The following is an 18,476-nucleotide window of genomic DNA, read 5'->3' on the forward strand; positions in this document are numbered from 1 at the left end:
AATCATGGGATGTCTTTATAGCCATATAATAAACCCTAGAGAACAACTTCTCTGACTGTAGCCATCTGCAATGATCACAAGAGTAGCTTACAAAATACTGACAATCTTTATGGTAATAGGATACATATGGCCGCCCACAATTATGGGTAGCTGCATTCAATTAGTGTTGTACAATTACACAGTTTTATTGCTTAGTTAAAACAGTGAAAGCACTACATACTGGTAATTTGCACTAATCCCCGTCTCTTTAATAGCCCCTCAGTGTTTAAAATGTGGGGGAACATCTAGAGTATTTAAAGGGTTTGGGATGAACATTAAATTATATCTCATGTTGTGAATACTCGTTGGTTGACAATCAATGCACTCCCACCACACTTGTGGGTCGTGTTTTATGGAAGCTTTACAATACGGTGAAGGCAAAAAATTCTTTTTACATCAGAACCTCACTTGCTGGATCAAGCTGTCCAAGCTGTACTTGCAGAGGAGCAAAATCAGAATCGGTTCTGGGAGCGGTTAAGCCAAGGACTCCACATTTTAAATGTGAACTTATTGGAAACTTTTCCAACTCCTAACTTTTAATTAAAAACTTAGTTCAAAGTAAATTTATAGCTGCCGTTTGGGAAAATACTTTCTGCGGGATGGTATTGTGAGTGTGTGTGTGTGTGTGTGTGTGTTTGAAACAGATGTATTTAGTAATCTGCGATTTTAACAGAGTTTTAATTACATTTTTCAACGGCCTCACTCATGCCCGTTTGTAGCTGGCTCCCTAAGAGCTCAAGGCTGCAGCAGGCGCTAAGGGTGAACGAACCCCAGTTGCAAGGTGGGCTGATGTTACCCCTCAGGAAAGGTGCTATCCCATTGCAGGAGAGGAGACACTGGAATATATTCTTCTGTATCCTTCTCCCAAAGTGTTGACAGAGAAAAACCCAAAGCAACCTTGTTTCCTGTCCTGTCTGACAGTAAGTAAGTGAAACACAATTCCAAACGAAAGGCCTGGACATTTATTCACCTGCAAAAACATTTTGCTGAAGCATTTCTAATGTAGTCGTGTCTAGAAATGTTTTCAATTACATGGATTAGGCCGTTCTTTCTCAGTTCCTATTGTCTATCATAAGCATCATGTTAACTACTTTGTGTTCACGAAAATTCCGTTTTTTCAAAGCAAAGGAAGGGGCCATTGTGGAAGTGATAAAGACAGAAAGAACATTAAAATGATAGATTCTGTGTGTCCTATTTAAAAGCTGTTGGTTTATTTTTGAAGAATTATTACTCTTACATAATCATAAACTTTAGGTAAGATTTTTTTTAGTGCTTGTTTTCCCTTAGTTATTGAAACTTTGAACTTTATTGTTGGGCTATATTAAATAGAATTAGCACATGGCTATGTGTGAGATGGAATTCCTATCAAAATGTAGATACTCAAAAATAAAACCTTTGCTACATGTGAGAGAATTACATGGTCGCATTCAGAACCAAAATATGACTTATGAGTGGATCTGCCAACATCTGCTTTCATCCAACTTTTGAATAAAGTTAGGTGATTATAGATAGAATGTTCAGAGGAAAACCACAGAATTCCTGCACAAATGGAGTTGTGTAAATTAAGATCTGCATCTGCACAACCTCACACAACACGCCCCGTGGATGTCCCTACCTAACAGAACCTCAAAGTGAGAGGTTATTTTGCATTTTAGAAAGGTTATTACTAACAACACGGAACTAAGGAAGTCAGACGTTCTGCTTGGTCTGGGAAGTAAACTAGATGATCTTCTGAATATTTCCATCTCAGGTTTCTGTTCATGAAAAACATTTGGATGAGCAGAAGGGCTAACACACTAAAATTGTGATTTACGCTGGAGAACATTTAGGCTGGATATGCTGCTATGTTCTGCGGCTCTGATGCCTCGGATCCCTTAACCTGTTCCTGCTCATGGGCCGGGAACCCACTTTGTTCAAGGACTGAGGACAGTGTCCACCCCAGACGACAACTGGGCAAACCTGGGTCTGTCTTTGTCCTAACAACCTAAGTGCAGGAGACCCCGCAAGTCCCTGGACACCTGCCCAAGGGGCCAAACTAGACGGTGACCAAGCCCCAGGGAGAAGACTCCATGTTCTGGGAGGAGAAAACGTCAAAGAATATCTTCTGCCCAGAAAAGACACGGTCACTCCAGAAGGGAGGATCAATCGGACTCCCCGTCGCTGCCAAAACAGTTAGACCCAAATGATCGAGACTGATACCACAGCTTAGCCGGCCAAACATCTGCACTTTATGCTGCAGTGAAATGAGAAGTTAATCTGCTGTTTCCAAAGAAAGGGAGATGTGGAATGCGAACAGTAGTGGTGCTCTTGATGTGTGCAGAGATGTCTTACTGTGCAGGAGGTTCAGGCCACTGTAGCAAGTACAGATGATCACGAGGCGGCAACGGAAGAACGTTCAGGCTTCAACGTGCTGGGGGAGGAATTATTCTGAGGTGCATGGAAACCTTCACCATTTCCTCAAGGCATCTCCTGCTGACTGCCTTTGCTGGGAACATCAGCTTGTCTTATTGATTCCAATGGAGAGCACTGAATTAGAATTCTGAATGCCCTTTGATCTTTTCTTTGAAATAGTAGAAGTTGTTTGGGATACTTTTTAGAGCAGACCCATTTGGTTTGATCATGGGCTGGAATTAAAGCAGTATAAATACTTGCCTATAGTCACATGCATCCTTTTCTTGATTTGTTGGGTGAAAGACTAGAGACTTTTACTGCCTTAATAAGGAAACCTGGACGGAATGCTGACTCTGCACCTGATAAATCTTTCCAAATTGCCACAGGTGAAATGAAATGTTAATATCCCTTTCAATTATTAATAAACAAATGTAAATAGATTTTGTTGGAAATGTGGGCCACTGAAAATGAAGTATTTTAATATTCGTGTAGATTTTTTGTTCAGTTACTACAGACCTGTACATTTAAGTCCTCTTATATATCAAAATGGAGAGGCAATTATTTTCATATGTTGGAGATACTGCGCTTGAGACTATATTTCATTGCATTACACAAATCAGTTTTAATTGTGAAAAACATTAAATACAGAGGAGCAAAAATGAAAAAGAAATCTGCCTTAATCCTACTACCCAGAGACAGACACACGAACACTGTGTTCCTTCAGGCATTCTTCTTTGTACATGTTTTTCCTTTAATATATATTTTATGCAAACCAGTCTGAAATCTGCCCTTATTTCCCCCCAAATAACATATTTCAATAAATATAAGCCCACATTGCCATGTTAATAGTCATGTAGCATTCCACTGTGTGAATGAACGGTAATTTATTATTGAATTTCCATTTGCTGCTTGTTTGCCACCTCTTCAATTTTGCTGTAATCTAAAAAAAAAAAAAAAGATATTCTCATAGTATATCCTTGCATAATTGCCTGATTTTTTTTTTTTTTTTTTTTTTTACTTTATGATAAGTCCATGCAAGTTAAACCATAGTGCCCCTCATTTCTTCAAGATACAGCTTTTGAGCTCTTGGTTTTAAAGCGATTTCACTCTTTACTTTTCCTTTAGGTGTACGAACACCAAGATGGCAGCAAATCGCTGAAGCTGGGTGACTTTGGACTGGCCACCATTGTAGACGGCCCCCTGTACACAGTCTGTGGCACTCCAACATATGTGGCTCCAGAAATCATCGCAGAGACTGGGTAAATGCTTCCTGTGTGTTTACTGAAATGCTGTGCTTGCCAAAGAGCTATTCTGCTTCAAGAACAGGAGAAAGTACTGCTCTGTGCCCATCCAGACAGAATTAGCTATCAGATTTCTTTCACTCTTTTTTCTTCAACTTTAAAGTGGGAGCCATTTTCTCTGTTTCCCCAATCAAGTTGCCAATTACTGCAATCTTGTTCAAGGCTTCCATTTGGCCTTTGTTAAAGGTAGAACAGCAGTTATTAACCCCAGAGTAAAAAATGTTCGGACTAACAGGGAAACATATAGCGCTGGTAATTAACTCGCTTTTGGATAAAAGAAACAGACACCGCTGTGCGGTGATGACAGTCTCCTGTGGTTATTTCTCTCAGCTGCCCTCATTCTCCCGTCTAGTCTCATTCTGGCTCTCTCGGAGGTCCACTGATTATCTGCGCAGTACAAACACCCTTAGGCATCAGAAGGCCAGTGGGAATTTTCTGGTTTCTGTGTGCAGCCATATCAGATGAATGAAAATCTCTAGACGGTGGGGGGAGGGGGAGAGAAGGCTGGTGGCCTAACACTTACTCAGGACCTACTATACACCAGGTCCTGAGCAACTTTACTTCTTCCTCTTCCAGTAGATGCTATGATTCCCATTGTGCACATGAATAATCTCACTCCGATGGTTGAGTATCAAAGAAGCTCCTGACTAGATTGTAGTTCAGTCAGCATTTGAACTCTGTGTGAATAAAGGGCTCTTTCCAAAAAATCCCCTATTTCTTACCAAGGATCATACAGAACACTCTGAAGCACTACCCTTGCACAGAAGGACTGGGAAAGGGGAGACGGCCCTACTTTCTTCTCCCAATCAGTGGCACTAACCTACACCCAAGGGTCTAGGTTGTCTCCTCCACTGTGACCCACTGGAGATAGTCTTTCTGCTTAACCAGAGACCAGAAAGGCAGAAATACAGAATAGATGAGAAGGGAATGCCAATCAGGAAATCCCTAGGGTGAGATGTGGGGTAATGAGGACTTTTTTATTCATCAAATTTGAGTGAGTTGAGAGCCCACATCTGTAACCTTGCCTGACCTCCCTCAGAGAGTACTGCCGCAGGCATATCTGCATTTTCTACTGTGAGTATTCTGACAGCCCCCCCAGGAGGGAGGAGAAAGTGGATTGTGTTGGACTCTCGAAGACCCTGGTTGGAACCCAGCTCTGCCACTGATTGTGTGATCTTGAGGAAAACTGTTTACCTCTCTGAATCTCAGTTTTCTCCTCTATAAAATAAGCAACAGTACTTATCCTGAGGATGTAAAGAGTTATTAGAAAAACAGCATATAAGATAATGTATGTCAGTCCTTTATAAATTGGTAATGTCCTGGGGCATCTGCATGGCTCAGTCTGTTAAGCGTCTGACTTTGGCTCAGGTCATAATCTCACAGTTTGTTGGTTTGAGCCCTGCATCGGGCTCTGTGCTGACGGCCCAGAGCCTGGAACCTGCTTCAGATTCTGTCTCCATCTCTATACCCCTCCCCCGCTTGTGCTTGCTCTCTCTCTGTCCCCCTCTCTCAAAACAAAATAAACATTAAAAAAATAATAAATTGGCAATATCCTATATGTAATTGTTATTTCTAAAATCAGGGAATTGGATAGTTTCAAGGGTCCATCCTTATATTAAAATTTATATGACTATAATACAATATTATAATTATGTTTTGTATTATATTGTATAATTATATTTTATATATAATCATATTATAATGATTATAATATAATAATAATATAATGAATCTTTTTGATGAAACCCCTCACTTTGGATCATTTGGATCATTTGGATATGATTGTGAGCATGTTTTACTTTGATTTTTATTCATGTATATCTTGGACTCTCTCTCTCTTTCTCTCTCTTTATTATTCTTTCCTTGAATTCTGTATAGCCAGTGGGTTTCAGTTTATTATTTGTTGTTGGGCTTTTTATTTTGTGTAGTTGGTTTTTGGTTTAGAATAGAAGAGTCATCTATTTTGCTATGTCCCGTAATTTGTCCTGGCTTAACTTTGCTAACTCTAACGTCACTTACTTTTCCAGATATGGCCTCAAGGTGGACATCTGGGCAGCTGGTGTAATCACTTACATCCTGCTGTGTGGCTTCCCTCCATTCCGCGGGTATGGGCAGTAATCTTTTATTCAGCACCAACAAAGCATCTGAGTGATCCATTCTGCCTTCTTGCACAAAGGAGCCTGAAGCAGGAGAGGAACATAATAAGAACTTTGCTCACAGTGCCTGTTATATTTTCTATGTTGTACATGCTAATTTATATGCCTTCCATAAATCTTCCTCATATAATTTAAAAACTCATTCTTTCTTAATTTACCAAAACAGTTCCATATTGACATCTTAAATTGCTTAAACACGCACATTTTACACATTTATGGGGAAAGGAAAGGCTCTAATGTATAGGAATGAAGAGACCTACCCTGGGTTAACATTTTAGTGCTATTTCTCCCTTGTTGTTCATCTAAACAGAAGTGGTGATGACCAGGAGGTGCTTTTTGATCAGATTTTGATGGGGCAAGTGGACTTTCCTTCTCCGTACTGGGATAACGTTTCCGATTCTGCCAAGGTAGGTTTCCAGTGCCTTCTTCTTTCTTATAGTCTGTGTGTCTTGATGGAATTATTGATATTGGCTCGTTTTGTGCAGGGAGACTTAATGATATTGTTAATACGATTTCTGTCTATTTTGGCTATAATTATAAGGTTTTTCCAAGAGTTCACAGTCATCAAGCCCTCTGTTCATGGCCATCTCGACTCACCAAGTGCCTCTGTTCCCCTGGCTTCATTGCTCCCTGTTGTTACTCCAGTTACATTGCTATAGCCTCTCGCTACGCCCTACCCACACCTACCTCAGATGCGGCCTAGCTTATTGCTTCACCTCTTTCAGGTCTTGACTCAGTTTCATCTTCTCAGTGAAGCTTTCCCAGACCACCTCGTTTTCAGTTATAGCTCTTTAACCAACCTAGCTCACCTTATCTTCCTCATCTGCTTTATTTTTCTTTATAGCTCTTATACCCACATGTCCATCTGGTATACCGTCTAACTACCGTTCTCTATCTGTCTACCTTTCTAGAGAAGTAGATGTAGATAGGTGGATACATCTTACATAACTGGTGCTTAACATGTATTCAAGGAATGAATAAATAAATAAACGAATGAGTGAATGAAACATCTAGTTAATCAAGTATAGTGAAGAAAGCTCATTGATTCAAATGATCAACACAGATATCAAGAGGAAGCTACGATTTAACTTGGACCTTGAAAGACAGGATGTAAAGGCAGAGGGAAACAAGGCATATGGCTTTTGTCTCATTAAACTAAGAGATCAACATCTAAGGAAACTGTAAAACTCTTACATGGAGACATTAGTTAGAACTTGAGATAAAAATGAAAACTTTTTAATTGATTCCTTAAACTTCTGTCTCCAAGCATTGACTTAAACTTTGGAAAAAATTAATGTTGGGAAATAATTGACTTCTGATTATTTGATGTGTATGCATTTCCTTTTGCTGTGTCCTGAGTGTGAGTTCAATTGAAAGCCTGACTCTTTCTGCCTGGCCACTTTCCATAGAAAATGATGCACACTAAGTCCAGGGCTTTCATTTTCTTCAGCTGTCTAGGGCTTCTAGTTTCCTCTGGGCCTAGGAAGCTGTGGGGAATTGAGAGAAGTGTCACAGGAAAGGCGGAAAGGTGATAGGGGATGGAGTGATAATGCATGGGGTGGAGTCGTTTTTGCCCATGATCAGTCTCTTCAGGAACATACCTTATGCCATCACTCCATAACAAGAGAGCTCAAAGTCACTGACAGAGAGGACCATCTCCTACATGCCAATGACACCTGGCAAAGGGCATCATACAAAGTAGTTGCTTTAATAAGTCCTGGCCCAGAAGAATGAATGCCTTCTTGCACAAAGGAGCCTGAAGCAGGAAAAGAACATAATGAGAACTTTAAGGTAGAATCTCTGTATCAATGGAAATAAATCATCCCCGTCACGGACTGGCACTCAGACCCTGTGAATGTAAGGAACTGGATAACACGTATCTAACCATTTCGTTACATGCGAACTTCTAATCCAAAGTGGACAAACGTATGACAGACTCATCATTAAAACCCAAGCTGTGCTTTCCTCAAAAATCATTTTGAGCTCATGAGGAAGTCTCATTAATTTCAGAACCATTAAATCCTTTGTCCCTTAATAGTTCCATTTTATTGGTATTGATTGATGTGGAAATTTTTGAAGCAATTTGAGCTTATTTCTGTCTTAAACCAACTTAGAAATCTGCCTCTAAAGCACAAAATTCCAGACAAAAAAAGAATATTATTTCTTTAACTTGTATAACTTATTAATTTTCTACTAAATATACTTTAATGAAGTTATTCTAATATTAATTTAATTTTTCTCACCTATAAGCAATATATTTATAATTCTAAATGTTCACCTTTCCTCTAGCTTCTAAAGGTGTTAGGTGGCTGTGGGTAAGTTGAGCTGATATATTTAAGATGTAGAGCTTTTCCAAACTAAGAGAGAACTTCTGCGTATGAAAATGCTCAGTTGGTTACCGTGAAAGTTAGACCAATGGAGTTGACCGTTCCTTTCTGCAGGAGCTCATTACCATGATGCTGTTGGTCGATGTCGATCAGCGATTTTCAGCTGTGCAGGTCCTCGAGCACCCTTGGGTTAATGTAAGTGACTTCCTCCCTCCCCTCCACCTACTCCTCATGTTCCCTTGTAAAACTGCAGATTTCCTCATGGCGTCACCTCCTTTTATATTTGTTTGTATTTGTTCCTCCCTCTCAAGCATGCCAGAACAGTTAAGGGGTCTCAGTCTTCTTCCACGACGGCCTCTGATGTATCCGTGCTGATGTGTGCTCTTGTGGTCCCTTGCACAGAGCATTTTATTTGACTCAGATGGGACTACCTTCTAACCAGGGAAGTGCGTGCACGTGGTCGCTACCCCCACCTCCCCAAGCTGTATTCTGAATACATCAGTAAGACAGAGAAGATTTTCTGAGTCATTACTGTTTTTGCATTATTCCCACCAAATATACAGCTGACCCAAAGGTCTCCATATAAGCCTTGAAGTACTCCAGTGCAGCACTTCTTGAACTTGAATGTGCTCACAAGTCACCTGGGGATCTTGTTAAAATGCAGATTCTAATGTAGTAGATGCGAGGCTCTGAATTTCCAAAAGCTCCCAGATGCTGCTGCTGCTGCTGCTGCTGCTGCTGCTATTTGAATACTACAGTTTAATGATACATCCTTATGAAAGAATTCTCCAGAGCACAGTCTTTATATTTTTTCCTGGATCTCTTTACAACTGATTGGTAAGATTTGTTTTGAATAGTGATCAATACATATAGAGTGCTTCACTTAGAAAGTCTTCCCATGACTCTTTTGAGTATTTCACATATGTGAACTGATTATGTCCTTCCCAACAACTAGATAATCTTGGGCACTGTGGTAACCCTCACTCACATGTGGAAACTCCATACCTAAGTTTAATGGTTCTTACTGCCAGAGTAGAAGACAGATCAGATTTGCATATGGAAATGGACATGAACACAGACAGGAACAAGTATACAATTGCTAGCTCAGTGATAGAAATTTGGCCAGCCTTTCTACTGCCTGGAGTGATCTGGCTGTGGGTTGAAGGCAACAAAATGTTCTACTTCTCTAAATTATCACCTTGGTTATTAGTCATGTATCTTTTTCCCAAACACTAATTGTTAAGGATAAGTGAAAGCACAGCATTGAGACAGACTGCATCTGAAGTGACAAGTGTGCATGTTCTGCCACATGATGGCCATGGGCCTCGGTTTTAGTACCTTACATATATATATATCTGTATATGTATATACACAGATGATATGCTCACATATATAGTCACACATATATATCAGGAGAATATATATGCATATGAGTGTGTATAGATATATAGCTAAAGTTTGTTTTAAATATTTTCATATAGCAGAGCTCCCCATTTGGCATCCAAATGTATAAAGATATTACTGCTGGCCTTTGGGATAGTCAAGTAGAGCATCTAGAGTCCAGGAGTGGTCATCTCCAGCCTCAAAACATTTGTGTTTCCCCCAAGGTGCTAAACAAAAGTTATCCTTTTCTATGAAGTGGGAGAATTTAGGAACCATCTCATCTATGCCTAATAATAAACCCAGAAGATAGGCAGAGTGGGTATTGTTGTACCCATTCTACAGAGGAGGAGACTGAGACTTTTACAGAGGAGTGACTTGCCCAAAGTAGCAGTGTTTAGATGGAGCCAGAATTTGCAGCTAAAGTCCCATGCGCTACATTTGCATTTACCTATCCTTTGTTCTATGTGAAAGCACTGTGAATATTGCAAAAAAAAAAAAAAATGCATATTTACATCCTATGGTGGTGATGATGGTTATAGAAGTTAGCAACCTTTCCAAAGTAACTTACCTAGGTCATGGCACCTTTCTCTTAGATATCAGGGAGGAAGAGGCATAAGTCAGCTACAGCATTTCTTGGTGGCAGCAGTTTGTTCTGATTGGTCTACATGCTAATTGAAAGCCCATGATCAGAGCACCTCAGTGACTCAGTTGGCTAAGGGTCCAACTTCAGCTCAGGTCATGATCTCACGGTTCATGAGTTCAAGCCCCTCATCAGGCCTGTGCTGACAGCTCAGAACCTGGAGCCTGCTTCAGATTCTGTGTCTCCCTCTCTCTGCCCCTCTCCTGCTCACACTCTGTCTCTGTCTCTCTCTCTCTCTCTCTCTCAAAAATAAACATTCAAAGCAAAAATAAGCCCATGATCTACAAATTGTAGAATTGGATGTTAGCACTAGAAACAGCGGAACTATGACCACATAGAATAAACCAGAAAGTCTGAATTTGAAACATGGCCTTGGAAGGCTAATGAAGAGCCATAGAGGAAAGAGGTTCATGGACTATAAATAGCCATTTTAGATTTTAAATACATTTTCATCGGAGGACCACTGCTTGCCAAGCCTGTCCTTGGAAACTCGGCTAGAACAAGACGGTCACGTGGCAGTGAGGGGCGGGCTCCCGCAGCCAGTGTTGGTTGGGGGGGTGGGGGGGGACACCGCAGCTCCATCCTGAAGGAGGCCGTCCAACAGAGCAATCTCCAGTGGGGTCTGCATATTTGTTCTAAGATAGTTTTGTGAAGGTGAGCAAATCCGTCTATGTATTGGAGGGGACTGGGATGCAACTGGAAACAGCCTTACCCAGATTCCAAACCAAAGGACCCTATCTCCATATATATCCCAACTCAGGGAGGTTCAAGAAACAAAATTAAGAAGAATTTTGGCTGCTGTCTTTGAAAAACTAGGTTGCTTCTTTTCCTAAGGCAGCATGTACATATCTCAGCAGTAACTTTCAGCCTTCGCAACCTGCTTTGTACACATTTTTACACATGGTCCCACTTTGCCGATAATTAGGCTCTGCCACTCCCTCTAAAACTTGGACTTCTGCTCTCATTTTAGTTTTCCCTCTCAGATTCCCTAAAGACATGTCCTAAAAGCAAGGATAACATTTAAGGAGTTAACTAGGAGATTGTAAACTAAAAAAATATATATGTAATTCTAATAGACCTTAGATTCTAAGGGAAAAAAATATTGATGTTAGCAAAAACTTTAAAAATTTTGGTAAAAAACCTAAAATGTATGAAGTGACTGCTTGACTTTTGAAATTATATTTATGTAGTGGCTAAATCAGAAAAATGAGTATTGTCTCAAAGACATAAATGCGAAAACATACATAAGCTCTCATAACCAGCATTTAGTATTCGCGGGGGTCTCCAAGGGCAACGAAATGAACAAGCAGGCCATCAAAATGAATACGTTAGGAATTTAAAAGGAAGTCCATTTAACAAGGCATTTTGCATTTGGCGATCAAATTATATCTGATTACCGCCGAGGACTCTGCCTTAGTGGGGGAAGGTAATAATAATTATATGAGCCCTGAGGAAGTCATCAGAAAGCATTTCCTGTTCTCTCATTTGTCCTAATTTTCTCTGTTGCTTATACAGTGACCTTTTCACTTGGTGCCCTTGGAATTGAAAAGGCAGTCTCTTATGAAACGGAGAGGAGGGCAACAGAATCGGAAAATCTAGTCAGCAAAAGTCGCTTGTTTTAACCCTAACTCTAGGCTCACTTTTTCACTCACTCCGGGTGGAAATCCCACCTTGCCCCTTGGTGTTCTGGGCCTCTGCTCTGTTATCGGAAGAGTCACGAGCAAGGCCTCTCCATGGATTGTTCTAGCAAACCAGATGGGCAATGGCAGCATCAGTGTGTAGCCATGTGTCTAGGAGAGGAATGTGGATTTTTAGGAGCACCGGCTCACCCTCCTATGTAACCTTGGGACCGTCATTTCGCTCCTTTGAACCTGTTTCTGTGTCAGTGAAATAGAGATAACAGAATCCGCCTCTTGGGTTGTTACAAAGATGGAGAAAGAATTAGATATCTGAAGAGTCAGAGGTCAGTCTTCAAGCACTAGTACTGTGTAGGTACTTGATAAATAGTTGGGGGATTTGGGTCTGAGAGAGGAACAACCCTCACCTGTTGTTATGTGCTCATCAAATGCAAATTGTTGGTTTGAAGTTTGATTAAGAAGGAAAACCCCCTCATCAAAAAAAAAAAAAAAAAAAATTCCATTAGTGTGCTCCAAGCACTATGTAGGTAATGTGTGCATTATTGACTCTGTTGTGTTCTTCGGTATCCCAGCTATTCCTTACCCTGGCTAAGTAGTTATCTTAGTAGTTTCTAGCAGAGAGCCACAGGATTTAGGCACATAAGAGACTGAAATAGGCATTATACATCTCCATCACTCCAGGGGTGGGGACTAGGTCAAGTCACTTTCCCCCAAGCGACACTTCATGGATAGAAAATGTAGGTTAGTGATAAGCTCATAAACATAATTGGCATTTCTAGAAAAAGATTTCTTATTTGTAAATAGAATTACATTATCACCACTATAATATTCCACATATATGACTATATTTCAAAAAAAAAGTAATGTTTATTTTTGAGAGACAGAGCACAGGTAGGGGAGGGGCAGAGAGAGACAGAGGGAGACACAGAATCTGAAGCAGGCTCCAGGCTCCGAGCTGTCACCGCAGAGCCTGATGCCCAGCTCGAACCCACGAACCATGAGATCATGACCTCAGCAGAAGTTGGACACTTAACCAACTGAGCCACACTACTATTGCATTTTTATTTTTAAAGTGCTGACCTGCTTTATCCGATGTTATTGTCCTGATACTAGGGTGAAGGTCCATCTCAATGCTATAATATTATGAGTCTGTGTTTTACCACCAGCTATTTTCCTGATTTTATTGATGAGAAAACTAAGCCTCAAAGAAATCTCTAGCATGAAGCTCAGTGGAGTGTCTGGCACAAGGTCTGATGCCTGGATTTTGCCTCTAGAGATTCTGAATCGGTCTACATGGGCATCTGGGAAGGCATCGGGAATTTTAAGAGTTCCTAAGATTCAGAACCTCTGTCCTGGTGGAAAGTGCTGGTTTCAGTAAGTCAAGCGTAATTATTTACGCAGTTCAAGGCCTCTTATCACCTTCCTGGCCTTTAAATTTTATTTTACTGCCTTTATCTCACCTACCTCCTCTTTGAAAAAGATACTACCAAGCCAAGATATCCAAAAAGAATGAAGAAAACAAGGAAGAAGAAAAATCAAGAGCCTAGATAATCTACGAAGATATTCCATGCTAATTAAAAGCAGCTCTCCCCACACACAAAAAAAATTTACATGCATTCATCTTGTGCTGGCAGAATTTGTTAGAAATTAAGAGAACCCCTAGTGATACTGTAATAATAAATAAAACCACCTATTTATAGTCATAAATTATGAATGATGACATGGAATCCCACTTTCCATTTAGGCATCTTATCCTGTCCTTTCTCCAAGCTAGATCTTAATTCACTTCACATTTTCTCCTCAAGCGCAGTGTGAATTGTAGACACAGGGGATGCATAGGGCCAAGCTGCGGAGAGTCAAAGGTCCTGGGTGCCATACAGCTGGAGGCAGTTAACAAGAGTCAGGAGGCCAAACCCTGGGATGCCCAATGAAGCTGCTATTGAAGAGTGCTCTAATGTACTTGAGAGATCACTTACAACAATATCGGGATATTCTGGTAGTAAGTGGCTCACGACGGCCATGCTTTCTCATAAATTCACAGATACTATCAATAATAGAGTCTGGTAATGAATTGACTGAAAACCAGATCCATGAGTCAAAAACAAAAACCCATGAAGGGAGGAGGGTTTTCTAAAGCATGACTCCTGGAACGGTTTCCCTGAGGAAAGAGGGGAATTTACTCCACTGAGTGACTTCACATCCAAGCCCCCCACACCCCTGCTCACAGCTGCTCCCCAACATCCGCTGGAGAGATGGAGACCGGGAGGCTGGGTCTCCTACCGACAGCTGTGAGAGTTCATTTTCCATTTTGCAAACTAATTTTGTTCTTGTCAGCTGCAATGCTCTGCCAAGTGGTGGATGGGAATTTCTAAATCAAAAACCGCTAACCTCAAACCACAAGCAGCCGTGTCAAACTTCAGAAACTACTCCCAGAACCTACATACCAGAACGTATGGTAATAATGCTATAACTATTTGTAACACACTGCCAGGTTTGTCACGTTTTGGAAATTCATAGCACATTTTTGGCACACAATCTATTCGGAATAACGGCGATAAAGATGTATATATAAAAATGCATGTTTTTAATGGCCCTATTTATTTTACTGATGTGAGACAGTAAGTTAGCTAAATCTCCATCATCAATCCGTATGGCTCAGGTACAGATGAGGTCTCTGCAAAGCCAGTTGTTTATGTCTTTTAATCCAATTATGCTCAAAGCCTTCAAAATTGATATAGAAACTGCAGACTTTCAGTTACTGTGAGGTGTGTGTGTGTGTGTGTGTGCGCACATGCACACACACACACAAGCACACTCCCTCCCCACTTTCTCTAGCTGAGACACCGTATTTCACTGGGGGGAAAAAAAAGCACCCTGAAATGTTTTAAGATTTATGAAGTCAGAAGCATCTCTGACAACTTGTGAGGGTTGTTTCGGGACTTTCATTGCTTCAGCGTGAACTAATAACCCAAGGGAAGCTGGAAGCTTCACGAGAATTTAAAGCTGGAGGCCTGAACCCCCAGGACCCAACATCTAAAAGAGTTGCTAGGAATCTTGACAGGAGATTAGGACCAGGGCAGAGCCGGGAAATGATAACCAAGTCCATGCTGAGGGTGGTGAGAAGGCAAACTCCGAGCTCGGGAACTGTCAAGGGGAGAAAAGCAGGGAAGGAAATTTCCGGCCATGCTGGTGAGGAAGTGAGGAGATGGCAGGGGTGCGTCGCCCTCAGGGGGCCGGGAAGGGGCCGCTCCTGGAGGATCCCTACTGTCTGTTGTCCCTCTAATCACACCCAGCCTGTTAACCACAGCCTGTGCGGATCACAGGGCCACACTGGGACCCTCCGCGACTTGGTGTCGTCCCCTGTCAGCCAGGCCTTCTAGTGCCGCCTGCTCCACATAAGGTTGGAGAGCCCGGCCCTAGACACTAGACATCCAGCCTCTCCTTGACGCAAAAGTCAAGGGCATTCCACGGGGCTCCCTGAAGTGTTCCCTGTTCCTTTTACTGGCCTTCATCCAGATGCCGTCCCAGGCTCCACGGAGGCCTGTCCAGGTATTTTCTTCCGCCTCTAATGCAGTCCTTCTTTCTCCTTGCCATGGTGCCACTTTCATCACGGGATGGATGACCGATGGAATCCTTCCACTTAACTCTAACGGATGCCATGCAGTGTGGTGTCATGGAAAGAGTACTTTCAGACTTGGTTCAGACCCGACTCACCCACTTTCTAGCTCTGCGACCTAGAGCAAATTACTTAACCTTTGCTGAGCCTCAGTTTGCTCATCTTCAAAATGGGACTAACAATGCCTCTCATGGAGGATAATCTGAGGATTAAAGGGACCGTCTATGTAAATCCCCCACCCAGGGTCACATAGAAGTTAACACTTGTGTTGCCTTCCCCTCCTTGCCTTTCTCTTTTATCTTTGCTCCCTTCCACCTCCAAACAGGCCACACTCCTTCTCTCCTTACTTCACCTTGCCTCAGAGAAAGAGGTAAACCTGCACCTTCTCAGGGCAAACTGCTTCATTTCCCTTCCATCCCTGCTTCTCACCCTGATTAGCCTTTTCTCCTGTCTTCCAGCTCTGTCTTTCCAGCAGCTTCCGATCCTGAGACTACAAATATGCTCAAGGGTTTTTGTTTTTTTTTTTTTTTTTTTGGTCCTAAAGAGAAAAACCTTCCTTCAGCCTACTTCCCGATTATATTTTTCAAATTCGCTTATAATCTAAAATGCATACAGAGCACTTTGACTGAGCTAGCCTGGAAATCTATTAAGAGATGATTACACGTACATGTATAATCTTGGGGGGAACCCTTCTGTCAGGCTGCTCCCTTCCACTCAGACAGATCCCCAACCTGTGCCAAATACATGACACTAATACATGACACTAACCATTTCATCCCTCATCAAATGTTTAAATGCTCCCAAAATTCTAACTTAGATTCGGAGCCCTCGTGTTTCCTCTACCGTTAAAATGTGTTTTTCGTACACCGTTGAATTCACCTTATGTTTAAAGCTCTGGGTGGCATAATTCTAAATCTTTCTGAGTAAATTGCAATTAGTCCTCTATACTTCCTACCCTCTTATTAAAACATTGCTTTTATTCCTAAAGGAGATTAAGGCTTCCATTTCCGGATATTTCTCATAGTCATTTGTGGCCAGTCTGTGTGTGTGTGTGTGTGTTTTGAATTATTTTTCAGCTTTCTCCATCATTATTCTCCCACATACTCTTAACTAGAGATAAACTGCTTAACTCATTGTTTGGCAAACATGCCTTGAGGTTTTCCACCCACTCACATCTGTACACCAAAACATCGATTTCCTCCTCTCTACCCATCAATTGCTTCCCATCGTTAAGGACCAGGCTGGAGCCCACATTCCTCTTGAAGTCTTCTCTGTTCACAACTGAAAATACGTCCTCTCTCCTCTGAACACCTTCTGTGTTTCTAGCTGAGCCATGAGACTACATGTCTCATGACAGCTCTTTCTTATTTCTTGGTCTGCTTTATTATTGGACATTGTGTGCGCCTACTTTGTCTCTCAGCCCACAAGGTTTTGGTGGGCAGAGATCATATTTCTCCCACCCCTTGCCATCCGAGGCATAGCCCTGGACAGAGGAAGGGCTTCATAGGTCCCTGTTTCTGTTCCCTCCCCAAGTATTATCCCACTGTTACCCCAATTGAAGGTCAGTTTCTGACTCTTTTCACAATATGGATTTTTTTAAACTTTTTGAACTTACTCTGCAATCACTACAAAGCATCTTTCCTCCAGATTTGATTTCTGATACGACTTAATAAGCATAATAACGGTTCCTTCTTCTAGCCATTAATCAGTCCAAGAATATCATAAATTGGCTATCCACTGTGAGCAGGGAACTGAACCAAGTGCTAACATAAGAGACGATAGAAAATATGGAAGATGTGGTACAAAAGGGACAAGGGTTCAGAATTGATTACATATCATATATATAACTATAAACTCTCTCTGTGTGTGTTAGTTACATATGTAAGTTCTACACATACAAAATCACCTAACGTCAAAAGAATGTAGATAGTGCAAATATATACGATGATAAAGCATTAAGAGTTTACGGAAGAACCATTATAATGAATTATGCTTGGTAGGGGAAAAATGTTTTGGAACAGGTGATGGGGACCCATGTTTTGAAGAAAAAGAGAGGCCATAGGAACAAAGCCCATGCCTATTTTTCTGACCATCCCCCCGCCCCCCGCCATAGTGCCACTGTAGGCACTCACTTACTACTGAATAAATGAATAACCCAATATCGAAAGCAGGAGAGACTAGGTTATGTAAAAGAGCAAGCATGTTATGCTAGGGAAGCAGCAATTTATTTTCCTGGGTGGAGCCAAGAAATAACATGCAAAATGATGGAAAGGAAAGAGAGAAGGAAATGATGAATGGCATTGAAGTCTTGCCAGGCATTCTGGTTTTAATAGATAGTAACAAACACTTTATTATCCATTCATTCATATATTCCACAAATATGTAGTAAGCATCTACCATGAGCCAAAGCACTATGCTGAGATCCGAGGGTTCTGTAGTGAGCAAAACACAGTCTCTGTGTTCAAGGATTGGGCAGCCTTCTCAACATGAGCTAGTAAGTGGTGGCACATACTTATGGCTCTGGTTATTGTTACCCTAACAGTATTTAGCAAAGGGGAGCAATCTGTCTAGCCTCCATCATAGACAGCTCCGGCAGAGAGCAGAAGCCTTCGTTAAAATGAGCTCCAATGTGAAGTGTGTCAAAATAACAGATGATTTGAAGGCAGTAAGGAGGATTTAAAACTCGAGGAAGAACTTTTTGCCTGGAAGGTTGTCTGGGATTATGGAATGGTCGATTGAGTAGCTGTGGAACCAGCCTGAGTTTATTTATGGGCCCTTGCATGAGTCCAAGACTGTCAGTTTCCTCATTTTGGGGCCTGAATGATGGGCTAAAAGGATAAGTTCAGAAAAAAAAGAAGAGGAAGATGTTTACATTGATTTTTTCTTTTTTTTTTTTTTTTGGTTGTTCAGATTTAACTCGGTCTTTGACGTATGTCCCTAGAGTCACGGTTGAAATCAATTTTATTAGAAACTAAAAACAGAAACA

At 41.3% G+C, this 18,476-nt stretch overlaps 1 protein-coding gene across 3 annotated transcripts in view; it reads left to right on the plus strand.

Annotated features, from left to right (window-relative positions):
- Nucleotides 1–18,476, plus strand: part of DCLK1 (doublecortin like kinase 1) — a 349,290-nt gene that overhangs the window by 306,588 nt on the left and 24,226 nt on the right. For all 3 annotated transcript variants that reach the window (XM_039251867.1, XM_039251868.1, XM_039251869.1), the window contains 4 exons: nt 3,556–3,689; nt 5,759–5,836; nt 6,198–6,294; nt 8,329–8,409. In XM_039251867.1, coding sequence (XP_039107798.1) covers nt 3,556–3,689; nt 5,759–5,836; nt 6,198–6,294; nt 8,329–8,409 — 390 coding nt within the window. The remainder of the gene's footprint in view (nt 1–3,555; nt 3,690–5,758; nt 5,837–6,197; nt 6,295–8,328; nt 8,410–18,476) is intronic.

This window comes from Hyaena hyaena, unplaced genomic scaffold (assembly GCF_003009895.1).
Source record: "Hyaena hyaena isolate Hyena2069 unplaced genomic scaffold, ASM300989v1 scaffold_398, whole genome shotgun sequence".
In the NCBI taxonomy this organism is placed as follows: Eukaryota; Metazoa; Chordata; class Mammalia; order Carnivora; family Hyaenidae; genus Hyaena; species Hyaena hyaena.